At 37.7% G+C, this 16,602-nt stretch overlaps 1 protein-coding gene across 1 annotated transcript; it reads left to right on the plus strand.

Moving 5' to 3' along the window:
* The first annotated feature begins 246 nt into the window (after window positions 1-246).
* LOC121328327 (5-hydroxytryptamine receptor 1A-alpha-like) lies at window positions 247-2,383 on the plus strand. Its single transcript, XM_041272949.1, has one exon. The coding sequence runs from the start codon at window positions 515-517 to the stop codon at window positions 1,736-1,738; it is 1,224 nt and encodes a 407-aa protein (XP_041128883.1). The 5' UTR covers window positions 247-514; the 3' UTR covers window positions 1,739-2,383.
* The last annotated feature ends 14,219 nt before the right edge of the window (window positions 2,384-16,602 follow it).

Below are 16,602 nucleotides of genomic sequence, written 5' to 3' on the forward strand. Positions count from 1 at the left end.
ATTACTGCCAGCTGCGCCTGTTATATTGATTTGGGGGGGGGGGGCACCTTTGAAACACTCAAATGCTGGATCTAGAACTCAAAGACTTACTGTGCTACAGAGTACCGCCAGTGTAAAGTTAAAGAGAGAGAGAGAGAGAGAGAGAGAGAGAGAGAGAGAGAGAGAGAGAGAGAGAGAGAGAGAGAGAGAGAGAGAGAGAGAGAGAGAGAGAGAGAGAGAGAGAGAGAGAGAGAGAGAGAGAGAGAGAGAGAGAGAGAGAGAGATTGAGATTTCAGAATCGAAAGACACGCTCTTGCGACCTTTTAGTCATCTGACGTACCCTCCACCGCCGGTATATATGAATTGGATTTGTCACCAGTCGTCAACGATTCATACAAATAGCAAACTGAAGCGTCGTGTTGCCGTGTCTACAGATCATCATGATTCTTCTATATAATGGACTGGTCATGGAGACAGTCGCTACCATAAAGGACTGAGTTTACAACGTCTCCCGAAAGCTGATGTTTTAATAGAAATGGAAAATACCAACAACACTACGTTTTTAGACAGCTCTTACCAGAAGGAAAATAAAACACAATTTCAAGACGTAGCACTAAGTTACCAGATCATAACTTCTCTGTTCCTGGGAGCCCTTATTCTCTGTGCCATATTTGGGAATGCATGTGTGGTCGCAGCTATAGCTTTGGAAAGATCTCTTCAAAATGTAGCAAACTATTTAATAGGATCGCTGGCTGTAACGGACCTGATGGTGTCGGTGCTGGTGCTCCCCATGGCAGCTCTCTATCAAGTGTTAAACAAGTGGACTCTTGGACAGGTAACTTGTGACATTTTTATTGCTTTAGATGTGTTATGCTGTACATCATCTATCCTACACTTATGCGCAATTGCTTTGGATAGGTACTGGGCTATCACAGATGCTATAGATTATGTAAACAAAAGGACTCCGAGGCGAGCAGCTATTTTAATTAGCCTAACCTGGCTGATAGGTTTTTTAATATCTATCCCACCAATGTTAGGCTGGAGAACTCCCGAAGACAGGGCAGATCCGGATGCCTGCACAATAAGTCAAGATCATGGCTATACCATTTATTCCACCTTCGGAGCTTTTTACATCCCTTTGATTCTAATGTTGGTTCTTTATGGGAGAATATTTAAAGCAGCCAGGTTCCGAATTCGTAAAACCGTCAAAAAAACCGAAAAGAAGAAAGTGGCAGACAGATGCCTAACGGTCTCACCGGCTATCTTACCCAAGAAAAGCAATGGCGAGACCAGCAAAAACTGGAAGCGAAGTGTGGAGCCAAAACCCAACTCTTGCGTTAATGGGGCGGTGAGGCATGGGGAGGAAAGCGCAGCACTAGAGATCATCGAAGTTCACCACAGCAACTCAAAAAACCATCTGCCTCTTCCAAATACCTCGACTGTAGCCTGCTTCGAGAACAGAAACGAAAAGAATACAGAGGCCAAAAGAAAGGTGGCTTTAGCCAGAGAGCGCAAAACCGTCAAGACCCTGGGCATTATTATGGGAACCTTTATTCTTTGTTGGCTGCCCTTCTTCATTGTGGCCCTGGTGTTACCGTTTTGCGGTGAAAGTTGCTACATGCCAGACTTGCTTGCCGCGCTGATTAACTGGCTTGGTTACTCAAATTCACTTTTAAACCCCATCATCTACGCCTATTTCAACAAAGATTTCCAAAGTGCTTTCAAGAAAATTATTAAGTGCAAGTTTTGCAGACAGTGAAACATCTGCGTCATAGTTGTTTTCACACAAGGAATGCAAAACGCCTTGCCTTCAGATTAAATAAAGCGACACTACTAGTTTTATTTTCATATGTGGTTAATTGTTTTTAAATGATACAATCATTTAATATGAATAGACGATCATGAACGTGTCACAGTGCTATGAGTGTATAACATGCATACTTCAAAACAATGGGTTGGAACAATTGCTTTAGAAACCCAAAGCTTGGAAACCAACATAGAAAACTGCTTCCGTGTACTTTGTCCAAGGTATCTACATTATTTTATCTCCATGCAAGGTGTATCATTTTGTGTGCTGAATTCTAAAATGTAATAACATTGGTGGTCCTGGAGTTTTGCAAAATTTATGCTGTTTTCTCAATTACCCACTTCGATTCTTAAGTAATATTGACGAAATAAACCATCTAGTAACTAAATCCCTGTTTCTGTCTAGTTTTTTTTTTTTGTGTGTGTGTAAATAACGGTGTGCCAGACATAACTGTACCGGTTATGCAAACACATGCATCGATAGGACAAACAACCTTAAACGTGAATATATCTGCATATCAATGTTAGATCTATTGTTTGTCTGCTGAAATCCATACCAAAGGTAAGGTTTACAACACAAATGTAGACACGACACAACTGCTTGCTCTCAAAAATTATAATTCGCAATAATATATTATATATGAAATCCCTTTTTACTTTGCGTAAATAAAATCCATAAAATATTATTATTATTATTATTATTATTATTATTATTATTATTATTATTATTATTATTATTATTATTATTATTATTATTATTGTAGTGTGATAATACATTCGATGCTTCTAGAGGATACTTTAAAAATGGTCTGGTTTCTCACATACATCTATCTGCTTTGCTTTTTGTTTGCCTTGCACAGTACATTTAAAACGCATTAAAACGCATGGTAATGTATTCTATACATTTCAAATAGAAAGGTACTCAGCGCGGTTCAGCACAGGAGCACATCAACTAATTAAAAGGGCAAAACTGTGTGGGAGGCACTAAGGAGAAATCTTTTGAAAAAATATAAAACATGTAATTATACAAAAACCTTTCGAAATCAAAATGTATTCCGGAACCCAAGCAAAAATAATATGAAAGCCAGAAGCTTTGTTTTTCTTTCTTTCTTAACTAATCGTAACCTATTACCCAATTAGCAAGAGTTTGCTATTGAATAACTAATGAAAAAAATTGAATAAAACCGACCAACATCAATACAATACTTGTTAGTTATATAGAGCGTAGGCATTTTAAACGGTCATCTTCCAATACAGATATGGTTAACTCGTTATGCACTGATGAACAAACGGATTACTGTCATTAAAAAAAAAAAAAAAAAAAAAAAAAAAAACAAACTAATGCATTGGCGAGCCTAAGTTTTCCTCTTCGTTCTCTTATTTTTCGTCTTAATATTATTAATTTAAATTGTTAGAAAAACAATTTTCGATTATGACATGCAAGTGCAGAATAAAATAGAACAGATTTTGTTGTGATGTATTGTTATTATAGTTATATATATATATATATATATATATATATATATATATATATATATATATATATATATATATATATATAATCACAAAGTAAATGATCAATACAACCATTTGTAAAGAAAGAAATGGCACTGTGGCAAAGTGCCTGCCCCTGTGTGTATTTTGTGTTATCTGTTGTGTATTAATGTTGGTGTATAGTCATTGGTACACGGGATATAAACGGATCTGTGTAACATGAGTGTTTCAAATGTATATTTGTATTTCAGCACGAGGATTGCACAGCACTTCACGTGCAAGTAAAAAGTAATAATATGTGAGCACGGGGAATTGCACTTTATTAATTCACGTGCAGTTGTACCGCGACTCCAATTGAATGATTGATTAGCAATCGAGACACGGTACAGCTGCATAAAAGCTGCATGTTTTCACCCACTCTGGGCTGTGTGTTCGGTGAGTGGAGAACGGGATAGGAGACGGAGGTAATAATTGTAAAAGTAATAAGTAGTTAAATCTGTTCACCGTGTTTTGTCTGTATAGTTCATTTTGTTTGTCTTTTTGTTTTGGCAACGAGTGCCGTGTCCTGTGTGTTTTTTGTCTTACAACCTTTTTATTTTCTGTTCTGTATTTATTAAATGCTGAGCGAAACTATTCACTCAGTTCCACCAAACTCCACCTCTGTCTGTCGTTTATTTCCTACTTCTGGTATGACGTCACCCACTCCGGCCATCTTTGTGGCAGGACGCACTTATTATCTTTATTACATTTTGTAAGTTGTACTAAGGATTTATCAGATGACTTGTCCTCTTGGTGACCTGTGATGGCACCGACAAACTTTCTGAGGGACAGTTTCAACTTTTTACTCTCCTCATTAGCTATAGTAGATCCAGCAATGCTTCATAAGACTCAGAACTGGAGATGGACCAAGAACTTTGTTATTTGAACCACCCAAGTATTATAATTGTTTATCAATCTACTTTTATGTCATGCTACCCAGGGGAATAACGTTGAAATTAATAGAGGGTGTCAATATTTATAGGCTCCACTATATAATAGCTATTTTCCCGTATGTTTTGATCACACATTGTCTCAGCCATTTACTCCACATTTTCATTAGTATAAGTTTTGGAAGGAAAAAAATGCCAAATATTATTCCAAAGCAAATTACAAACTATTTAAGACTGCAGTACATCTGAGTAGTTTATTTCTGGTTTGAAACCTTCATTGGTTCCTTTTTCCTTTCTGAAAAAAAAGTGAAAAAGATGATTTTGATTAAATAGATTTTAGAATCTTGCCCATTGACTTTTAACAGCTTAAAGAGGCTGCTAGAAACTACTTGAAAAAAAACTGGCCTTTACAATAGAGTGCAAGGAAATCCACCTTTCTAGATATGAGTCACAAAATCCATTATAATTCCCATTACATCAGAAGAATCTTGCCTGAAGAATAATAGAAGGCATTTTTGGGTTCTATTTAGCAGTCATTCAAGTCAATCAATTCTTGCTCCTAACATAACATAGAAACCCATTCTGAGACACTTGTTCAAATGTTTTATTAAGTTTATTTTGTTTTTGTCGCTATATTGTTTAGCAGAAATTATAAAATAATCTGATTATGAGGGTACATGGAGGTGTTTGTCCTGGTGTATGTATGTATGTCACACTTACTGCCATTTACATACATTAAGAGAATTGCTTGTCCAGTTGTAAAGAAACTTGCTATGGATCTTTAGAAGATATTTATAGCATTAGAATCTAGAGGGTCCCCTATATATCTGTCTATAGGAACATACACACTGCATGCATAGTTCACGGATAGTTCATAGATCTGTTTTTTCATGATACTTATAGTTCTAATTGTGCAATAAAAATGTGCATTGCAAATACTATATGGGAGATACTGAAATTGAAGAAGGAATCTATGAAAAGGAGACCTAGAAGTCTATGTTGACTCAGACATGTCTTCATCTAGACAATGTGGGGAAGATATAAAAAATGGCAAAGGAGATGCTTTCAAGGGAAGTAATGTTAAAACTTTACAATGCATTAGTAAGACTTCATCTAGAATATCCTTTCCAGTTCTGGTCACCTCACTACAAAAAGGATACTGCTGCAGGTCTGGAACCAACTCCCCAGTAATGTTGTTGAAGCTGACATCCTGGGATCCTTCAAGAAGCTGCTTGATGAAATTCTGGGATCAATTTACTAGCAACTAAACGAGCAAGATGTGCTGATTGGCCTCCTCTTGTTTGTAAACTTTCTTATGTTCTTCTTATTTACAATGGGGACATGTATGTTAGTGGCATAGATGTAGTAGCTACATATGTTCATCAAATGCATCCAAGTACATCTCTCTCTTCAATGCCAGCTTACTGCACTTTGTCTCACCAATCTGCAAGACTGGAGGTGTGATCAAATGGACATACCGTGGTGAGGTTCAGACTCATTTGATTCTTTTTCAGCATAAGTTAATGTCACATATTTACATAGTTGGGCAGACATTTCTTACTGGGCTTCTAGTAGTTCATACTGTATATATATATTTACAGAGAGAAATATGACAAATTCATGCACAGCTAGCTATGTAGTTATGACCAACAGCAGTGCTTTCTGTACCAGCTGTTTGCTCTAGTATGCTGACATACATCTTGGCAAAGTCAGGCCTGCTGCGAGCAATACCCTAGCCTTTTATTCTGATGAACACTTTATATTTACAGTATTTCATGTTTCCTTTATATAGGATACAAAAATGTCTTGTGTATTTCCAAATATTGGCCGGAAATAATTAACACCAAACTCAGCCAGTATAATACACCAGTCTGACTCCCTTTCCATTAAGTAATGTTAACATCCAGCTCTGGCTATTTAGGCTGTGTTTTCTCATATACCTCTAGTTACTCAATTTGGTAATCAGCCTTCATGCTGCCCTTATAGTTCAACTCAAGACTGGGCACTGAGTAAGTATGCACTAAGATTATGAAACTCTTTGCCTAAATATATTTGTGAGTCAATCTTGTGCAACCCTAGTATTTGACCTTGTCTTTCTCCTAGTTGCTTGATCTCATTCAATGGTTTCAATAAAGATGATAAAAAATTAAAATATTGTATTTGTTATATTGCATGGAGGTTATTATTATCGCATGGCTTCTGCCACATGTGGGACCTATTCTCCCAATGTCTTATTTGTCAAGAATGGAAAATAAGATTTCTGTAAATAACTTAATCTATCATATAGGTGACCAGTAGACAGTATATAAAATATTGTTTTTTATTAAATGCCAAACCAGTTTAAGGTTTATTTAAGTAACAGAAAGCAAATGTGTGGTAATTAATGGCTGTCAGTCACAAATGCTAGCATGGCCTAGTTGTACCTCAGATTTGAATAGTATTTTTTACTTTTCCCTAAGATATTTAAGAATATGGTTGCTCATTTATATGCAGAATTACATCGGAGTAGTAGAGGTTACTAAGAGGTTCATATGGATCTTAAATAGTTACATTAATGATGTGTTGCTAATAAGCTAGTGTTAAATACGATTAAAACACATGATACTCATGATGATGGATTTGTAATATGCATTTGTACATTGGATGGCTCCTCTCTTTAGGATTTGACCTTTTTATAGGTCAAAATCCTGTTTTAATTTCCAAATTAGAAAGAAACTACCAACTTATTTATTGGTACCTGTTTTATATTACGGAGATATTATTTACCAAAATACGTCAAAAAATGCAGATTTGCAAACTAGATATAGTTTACAATAGTCATATGTTTGTTGTTCTGCAGCTGACAAAACAGATGTCAACAGAAGTGTATTAAAAAGTGTACCTTAAAGTTGGATCTATAACTCAAATTAATAACCATTTTTAACACAACTTTTTAAGGGAAAGTGGAAAATCCAGACGATTCTATTTCAAGGTTCCCATGGTTACAACATAAGTTGGTTAAAAGGCACATTATGATTGGAATAAACTAGCAGAGCAGCTGATTGTATATGCAGCAACTGCATGTGCTTGCAGGACCCCCTTGAAACAAATCCTCAAAGGCAAACATTTTAAAATAGAGGTACATAGAGATGGGTGTCATGCCATTTAATATTGAATACATTCATTTAGTACAACATACTATGATCGGGTAAAGAACAAAGATGAACCAAGTTTTTTGAAACGCACAGGGGTAAAGAGTTTCCCAGTGCACTCTGGCCTGGAATAAGCATATTACTGCAGCCAGCACACTCATTCTACCTACAGACCTCCTGCTACAGTGCAGTTGTGATTCATTCAGAGGCCAAAGCATCAGTACTACAAAACCTCAATAGCAGACTAGTCAGGGATGACAACGTTACTCTAAAAGATAACCATGGTAAACTTGCACTGTAATAAGGCTTTTTTTTATCACAGTTTACCAAAATTGCATCTTTAAATAATAAAAATACTATATCATATTCCCATGAAATCAGTTAGAGTCAATTTGTGTTTCATTCATCAGTACAAAGTAACAGAAATGTACATAGCAAATGCGTACACATGTTTAGTAAATCAATTTAAAAGTAATCTAAAAGCCAATAACACGGTCTACACGTCTAAATGTCACACTCACTTCAAAAATGTAATTGATATTCTTGTTGTTTACACCAAAAACATGCATCAACATCCTTTGGTCTATTCAGTGGATCTGCAAGGTGAGGGATCTAAATACTGTGTTATTGTTTCATTGCTTGAAGTGCCTCACGTAGACTGTTAGATCTTTGATTTTCATGTGCAAGTTATTGTGACAAGCATCAAATCACTAGCTCAATAGATGCCCCATGAGTGAGAACTGGTATCAGTGTTTTGAATATGCACAGATTGAAATGAATACTGTTCTATTCTAATATAGATTGGGTACACTGGTGTTGCATTGAAACCATTCTCTGATAGTTCTTTCCAATCTGAACAGCTCGCTCAATCTATTGCACCAGCTCTTTGTTGAGATCATTTTAATTAGTCCCTGTGGTGGTCCTCATAGAGGGATTCCACTGGAATTACAATATTTGGCCCTGTATCTATTCCTGCATGCCGTATCATCACAATACATGGCCGTTTAATCAGTGTAATTATACTTTGTTTTATAGCATGCCAGTTTCCGTCACCACATCTGCCAGAAAGAGATCATCATATCCTTGCCTAACCTTTTTTCTAACCTAAGATCCATCATCTATCAAAGACCTCTATAACATTCCAACCAGCAAACCACCACATTTCCAGGTTAGGTAAAGACTCCAGGAACATCTATTGCTTCTGAAGCATCTGAACCCAAACACAGTACAGTGCTTTGATGCAGAGATCGGTCACCCTTCAGGATGCTCCAGGAATCTTTTCCCTTTGAGCAAAAATAGTGGAAACAAATTGTAACAAACTGTAAAGGATGCTCCTTTAAAATCTTCCATTTAAATATTTCCCTAACATAACATGATAAAATATCCTATTAATACTATGAACAATCTTGATATTGATGTGTTAAAGAACCCCCCCTGAGTTTACATGAATCTTCATGGGTATTTCACTTCTTTAAATCACCAGTTTCAGATCACCGTTTCCTGCTGCCCAGTATCCCACTGTATCTGAAAATCAAAGTTACATCAAGTAAACTTAACCAACAATTGCTAACTGGTCGATTTTTTCTGATGGCTTTCTAACCATTGTACTCCACTTTAGTTTGTTTAGAAAAAATGTGGTAATATAGTGCTAATGCACCTAGGTCTGTATATTTGATATAATCACTCCTGCTCTTTTTTTGGATTCCTAACGCATTCCTTTTCCAGTCATTTGGGTCACACTTTATTTTGGGTCACACTTTATTTTGAGGGACATTTATTTAATGTCATATTATGCCTGTGACAGGAAATGGCTGAGTGGTTACGTCAGGCCAGAATGCATAGGAAACACAGAGGTAAGGTACCACAGTTCAAAGACGCGTGGGCCTCTGTTTATTCAAACACAAAAATCAATAAAAAGTTTTAAATAGAAAACAATCACCTTCACTGATCCTATATTAGTTTTGTTTTCAATTTCTCTCTTGCTCCGCCTCTCGAACACCCCACTCAGAGCAGGGAAAGCTGCAGGTTTATATACCGTGGCCCGAGGGATGCAAGCCAGGCAGTGGCCCCAGGTGAAGCAGAGCCAGTGGCAACCTCAGGCGAAACAGAGCCGGCAGCGACTCCAGGCAAAACAGAGCTGGCGGTGACCCCAGGCGAAGCAGAGCAGACGGTGACCCCAGGCGAAGCAGAGCTGGCAGTGACCCCAGGCGAAGCAGAGCTGGCAGTGACCCCAGGCGAAGCAGAGCAGGCAGTGACCCCAGGCGAAGCAGAGCTGGCAGTGACCCCAGGCGAAGCAGAGCAGACGGTGACCCCAGGCGAAGCAGAGCCAGCAGTGACCCCAGGCGAAGCAGAGCCGGCAGTGACCCCAGGCGAAGCAGAGCCAGCAGTGGCCCCAGGCGAAGCAGCACCCTCAGCGACCCCAGGCGAAGCAGAGCCGGCGGTGACCCCAAGCGAAGCAGAGCCCTCGGTGACCCCAGGCGAAGCAGAGCCGGCGGTGATCCCAGGCAAAGCAGAGCCCTCGGTGACCCCAGGCGAAGCGGGATAGTGGCGGAATGTCCCGCCCCTTTATGCTTATTAGTGTTTTATGTTGTATGTAGTGTGTTAATGTTGGTGTTTATGTATAAAATACACAGGATATAAATATGGGTTACGAGCACAAGTGTTTAAAATGTATGTTTGGTGTTTTGGCACGAGGGTTGCACAGCACGTCACATGCAGGTAAAATGTAATAATATGTGAGCACGGGGATTTGCACTTTTATTACTTCAAATGCAGTTGTACCGAGACTCCAATTGAATGATTGATTAGCAATCGAGTCTCGGTACAGCTGCATAAAAGCAGCATGTTTTCACCCACTCTGGGCTGTGTGTTCGGTGAGTGGAGAACGGGATAGGAGACGGAGGTAATAATTGTAAAAGTAATAAGTAGTTAAATCTGTTCACCGTGTTTTGTCTGTATAGTTCACTTTGTTTGTCTTTTTGTTTTGGCAACGAGTGCCATGTCCTGTGTGTTTTTTGGGTTGTGTGTTCGGTGAGTGGAGAACGGGTGAGAGAGAGGAGAGGATATGGGGGGTCCCAGTCAGGTTGAGTCGCGTGACCTCCATCTCCTCTCACCTCTCTCCTGTAGCTGCTCCTCCTTTTTCCTCCCACCCTCTTGCTTATCCAAAAAGTTATAATAATAAAAAAAAAGAAAAAACTGCAGTACCCTTTCTGCAATACCTCTTCTGGCCTGCGTCCAGGAGGCGCTAGTGATCCCACATAGGATACCAACGTGTGACAGGAAATGGCTGAGCAGTGACATCAGGCCAGAATGCAGGAAGAAAAACACAAAGTTAAGGTATTGCAGTTCAAAGACGTGTGGTGCGCTGTTTATTCAAACACAAAAATAAATAAAAGGTTTTAAACAGAAAACAACAAATCACGAACACAATAATAATAATAATAATAATAATAACAACAAAACCCAGGTCAGGCTGGGCAATCGCCTTCACTGATCCTATATTTGTTTTTTTTGTTTTTTTTTGTTCAATTTCTCTCTCACTCCTCTCATTTTGCCTCTCAAACAACCCAACCAAGGAATTACATTGTTTATTAACACAGAGGGGACAATGTCACAGATGGAGGAATAAGCAGGGTGAATTGATATCAAGGTTTGACCAGGACCAACCTCTTCTGCCATCAACTGCCTCAGTGTCCTGAAATTTCCCCACAAAAAATGTAAAAAGTCCAGGTTTTCAACAGTACCAGATAGCACTGCTTATGTTATACAATCACATCAATCAATTAAAATATAGTTCCAGAATAATATTTTTCATATGGGTTACGACACTTAATTAAAAGTATGGAAAATGCTACAAATGAATGGTAAAAGTCTCAATACATATGGCTATAACATGTAGTTAAACACGTCCACTGGAAAGGGAAGGTGCTGTGGTAGTGCAGCAGTCAGAGGTTGTTGTTTTTTGTTTAATATGAAAACAGTAACAACAGTAATAATGATAAAGCATATATTTAAATAAGTAGCCTTCTTAAAAGAAATGTATAGTTTTATGTGTAACAGGTGGGGTAATTGGGCCAGCAGGGGCTAGTTTGCTTTAACAATCTCGTTATCTTTGTATGTATAAAATCTGTGCAGCACGGAGAGTAAGCAGACATGCTGTGCTGTGCTGTGCTGTGCTGTGCTGTGCTGTGCTGTGCTGTGCTGTGCTGTGCTGTGCTGTGTTGTGTTGTGTTGTGTTCTGCTCCTCTCCCCTATTGTATTTTGTTTGTTGGTTTTATTTAAACACTAATTATTTCAGTGTTACTTGCTTGGTCTGGGCTGACCTGGTGGACTGGGCGGGTGTGTTCAAGGTGTCTATGTTGCCCTGGGTGTTCCCTTCTTCGGTGCTCCAGCCTGGACTTGTTTGTGTTTTCTTTTTAGATGCTGCTGTGTTAAAGGACTCCAAAATGTTTTATTCTTTCTTTGTCCACTGCCTGCAGTCATCACTGTTGGCCATTTTAGCTTATCTGTGTTATTCCGTGTGTGTGTGACAATAAAATATCCTGCTTGGAGTGAGCACTAAATGACCTTTTTGTCTCTGACTATTCATTCAATTGAAAAGTTGCACAGGGGGAAACTTTAGTTTTTTGGTTTTTTTAATGGAGGTCCCAGTGCTCTTAATATTTGGGTCACATAGTCATAAGTTATTGGGGTGTGCACCCCCGCACCGCCACATGTAAAAGTTCTTTCCAGTTAAAACTTTATTCTCTGTGTAGTAAAGTTTAACCTTAACAAACTATAAACCTTAGAACTCTTGGGTTATACATTTTATTTGAAGGCTCTTTTTAAATATTACTGTAATAATGTTTAGCACAGAGACTAAAACAATAAATAAATAGCATCCCATAAAATAAAACACCTGGTCTGGATTTAATTTAGAAACCAAAACAAATGCTTAGAGTCTCTTTTTTAAATACTATCAGTGGATACAAATTGAATTGAATAATTTTCAATTTAATTCTGTGACAGGAATTTTGAATGTCCCTTTGACACTGACTGCCTTAGTGGCTTAGATTTCAAAGAAACCATCTGTTTAGAGAGTCATTTCTTACTATATCACCTAAATTGCCTGTGCCCATTAACTGCACTGACCGTGTCTTAAATAGGTTTGAATACAATTAAAACAACGGTTGTGCTTGGATTTAACAGCACTGCAGGATGCACGGGCAGTAGGTCTATGTATACCTGTATACTAAGGTTTCTATTTGATTTTGAGGCGGTGAGTTTTTGTTTGTGTTTGTGTCGGGTGCCCAACCAGGTGTGATGTTATCCCAGCACAACACACGTCCTGTTGTGCATTATTCCTTTATTAACCAAGACAAAATTATGATATCAATTGACACGAGGCGTACTTTTACAGTGCGAGCATGTACTAAAAATGGAAAGCGTCTTATTGATATAACCTACTTTGACAACTGCTGCAGCAAATCATAAGCCATACGAAATATTGGTTTTCTTAACTACTTAAAGTTTTTCTCTGGAGGACAATTGCATAGTGTCCACTGTAATATATTGTTATATGAGAAAGTACATGGGAGAGATGGAATCCTTTAAACCTCTGGGGCACACGCATCTAAATAGGAGAGGCCTGTTTCCAAAATTAGAAAATCAGCCTTCTAGTCTTGTACACTCATGGCAGTACAGCTGCTTTTCTCTTTTTAATAAATAACTGCATTGTGGTAGCTCAGCAAACAGAAGAGCGCATGCCTAGAGCATTTAAACTTTTAATACAGCAATTGAAAACAGTCGGCTATATTTGTCCATAGAAGAAAAACTAAATATACAATATTTAAATTGATACCTTTTTATTGGAGTTGAAAATACAAGCTTTCAAGAATGCCTGCCTCTAGGTCTATTCATCAGGTAAAGGTGGATTGGGCAGTAATCAATCAATCAAATGTATTCTTTATAGCGCCTTTCATGCCAAGGCATCCCAAAGTGCTTCACATTAGAAATAAATACACTATACAATAAAATATCAAAAAACATTGGTTGTGGGATTTTATTTAATGCTGTTTTAGAGCCAATTAAAAGAATTGCAGTTTTATTTGAGTTTAACTGCAAAAAAAAAAAAAAGACATCCAAGTCCCTATTTTGCCAATGCAAGTTGATAGTCTGGAGTTTACATTTACATTATCTGAACTCATTTTAAAATTAATCTGGATGTCGTCGGCATAAGAGTGGAAACTAAATCCATGTTGTCTGATCAAATTACCCAATGGTAGCATATACACATTAAAAAGAAAAGGACCAACAGAGCCCTGTGGAACCCCAGAACCAACAAGAGAATTAGCCGATTTTGATCCTCCAAAGGACATAAATTGATGTTGGAAGGTTAAGTAGGACCGCTGCCCGGAGAGTACTGTGCCAGTAATGCCAATGGTTTTCTCTAAGCGATCAAGAAGAATTGTCTGATCAATGGTGTCCAATACGGCAGATATAAAAAAGACAAACAGACCCTCGTCTGCATTCAGCAGGATGTAATTAACAACTTCTATGAGTGCAGACTCGGTGCTATGTTGTTTCTGAAAGCCAGATTGAAAATTTTCAAAGGGATTATTAGCAGAGAGATATGCAGACAACTGAGCAACAACAACCTTTTCTAAGACTTTTGCAAGGAAAGGTCAACTAGAAATTGGATGACAATTATCCAAATTATGTAATAATAGTGCAGATGTTACATTTAAAAAATAAATTAGAAATGCAAAATGGACCACGTTTTAATAAACTACAGTTATAACAAGTGGTGAGAGATCTAACGTTGACCAACATTTTTCATATTCAATGTTTCTGGGGGATCTAATTTTTTTTTTTTTTAAACTGGATCTCATTTTGGAATCTCCTTGCATTCATTCAAATCCAGTGACAGAATGACTGGGTGGATCACATTAATCCAGATTATGCCACGTTGCTAGGCAGGTGTGGAGTTTGACCTATAGAAAACAATTCTCGGAATTCATTGTTTTCATTTAGGTTTAAACATACAGTGATCCCTCTTCAAGATGCGAGGCAAGGTACTCCAGGAAATGTGGTGGTTTAGACAGAAAACAATGTACATGCATAAGGGAGGGGTGGAATCTACTATACATGCATATATGTAGCACAATACTGTGTAAAAATGTGCAAACCACTAAATGACCATATGTTAGTTGCATTGTAATAACATACAGCAAATACCCTTGTTTCTGTACAGTCCACCCACAGACCCACATGCATTGACAGGGGAGTTGGAGTTGGAGGTCTAAAAGTATAAAATGCATGAAAGGGTGTATCTTCTCTGATCCAATCTGACAGATAGCAGGAGTGGCAGTTTATGTGCGGGAGCACTGTACGTTCTGTTCCATACAAGGGGTTATTCGGCAATCCTATATGTCAGACACATTTAAAGCAAAACTCCTCCTATGATACAAGTCCTAATGCAAGTCGTCTGATAGCATCCGACATAATCTGATTGCAGAACCATTTTGCAGCCAAAACAGTTCTCAATTCCATATCATTCAATTCCATTTAAACAAACAAGGTCTGATTTCAGGATGATCGTCACCAAGTTAATTTATTAATGCAGCAAGGAAGCTGAATTTTAGCACTGAGTAAATAAGGGTATGCACATACTGTATATTGAGGACCAGTCGATGCTTTAGTTTAATGTCGTTTTAAATAAAGATTTGGTTTTGTTTATTTCTTTTTTTGTTTCTTTTCACATGTAAAATAGTTTGAGTGAGTCAAAAAAAGAAGCTAACAAAATAAAAAATAAAATAAAATACTGTAAGAATCATGGGCTGTGCTGATGAAAATGTAGTTAAAATACCAAGATACAAAAAACACACGTGTGTGTGTGTGTGTGTGTGTATATATATATATATATATATATATAAATAAATAAATATAGAAAGTGATATTTTAGGTACTTAAAAAGGTAGAATAATTGATTATAAATTTGTGTGAGTTTGTGTGTATGTTGCGGTCCAAAGTTTGCCAGAGCTGTCATTGGTCGTTGCTCTTGGGCTGACAACAGTGCCTGGTCAATGAGGTTAATAGCCGCTCATTTTTGGGCAATGTTGTTTTCTTAACATAAATATAGACTATTTCGGACATTAGCTGGCCATTGTCAACAATTCCCAGTGCATCTCAGGCAATGGTGTGTGTAGCTATGCTAATTTACAGCAAATGCCTCATAACTTGGGACAATAAGCGTTCCACCTGCTGTCTCTTATTTTTAACAGCAGTAAGCCTGGCCAGGCAAAACCATTTTTAAGAAAAGGGCACATAGCAAGAAACATCAAGTGAGCTGTTCTTACTATTTCTCTCTGGCCTACTGTTTGGTTTTTTATTAGGAGTGTATCCCTTTAATAAAGACATCCTGGGTCATGCGTACACTTTTTGAAATTATATATATTTTCCGGGAATGGAGTTGCTTGTAAACTTTGCAGTCAACTGCAGTTCAGTCAGTGTTGCTTCTGGAATGATACAAAAAGTATATAAATAACACCAAAAAACTACAACAGAGCTTTGTTATTACCTGGTACGCCTTGCCCTGCTGTGGATCTACATTCTTGCAAAGCGGTTGTCACGCGAAAAATGGTCGCACGTGACTAATTTTCATAGATTGATGCATTTCGTACAAAATCATCTAAAAATGCAGCAAAACATGCCTTGTTGTGGCAAAATGTATGCAAACAATAATAATAGTAATAACATTATTGTTATGTAAATGTTGGGCGATAAATCGTATCTCATAAATATTGCTTATATCCCTTCAAAACAAAATAAATGTGTGTTTTGCTAAACAAACAAGAAGTAAAGTGACAATGCATAGCATTTATTTGATAAATAACGTATCGTTAAAGGATAGAAACAGCCAACGAAATATTTTTTAGCTGTAATACCCTAAGGATTGCTCATTTTTTTAAAAAAATATGCTAGTTCTCAAAATGTGTTTTAACGTAATTTTAGCGATTTCATAATAAGGGACCATTTTCGGGGAGGGAAGGATGCTTTTATCATGAGGGGACATTTTTTTGCGTGATACTGTGATCAGCAAGTTGTGGGTGAAGCAAGCAGGCGTCTGGCGATTTTTCCTCTAGGGAGAACATGGCTCGGAGCGCTGTGGTAGTCATGGATTTTGCAGTTTTCAACTCGTTGTATAATTAAATACAAAACAGCGAAGCACTGGGTTCGTTAAGTAAGTAAAAGCATTTAAATGACTTAACGCTCTGCTCCAGGGC

The sequence above is a fragment of the Polyodon spathula genome, chromosome 2, assembly GCF_017654505.1.
Source record: "Polyodon spathula isolate WHYD16114869_AA chromosome 2, ASM1765450v1, whole genome shotgun sequence".
NCBI lineage: Eukaryota > Metazoa > Chordata > Actinopteri > Acipenseriformes > Polyodontidae > Polyodon > Polyodon spathula.

Bases quoted from the DNA above. Each gene is read 5' to 3' on its own strand.
- LOC121328327 (XM_041272949.1), top strand. From the start codon at position 515: ATGGAAAATACCAACAACACTACGTTTTTAGACAGCTCTTACCAGAAG.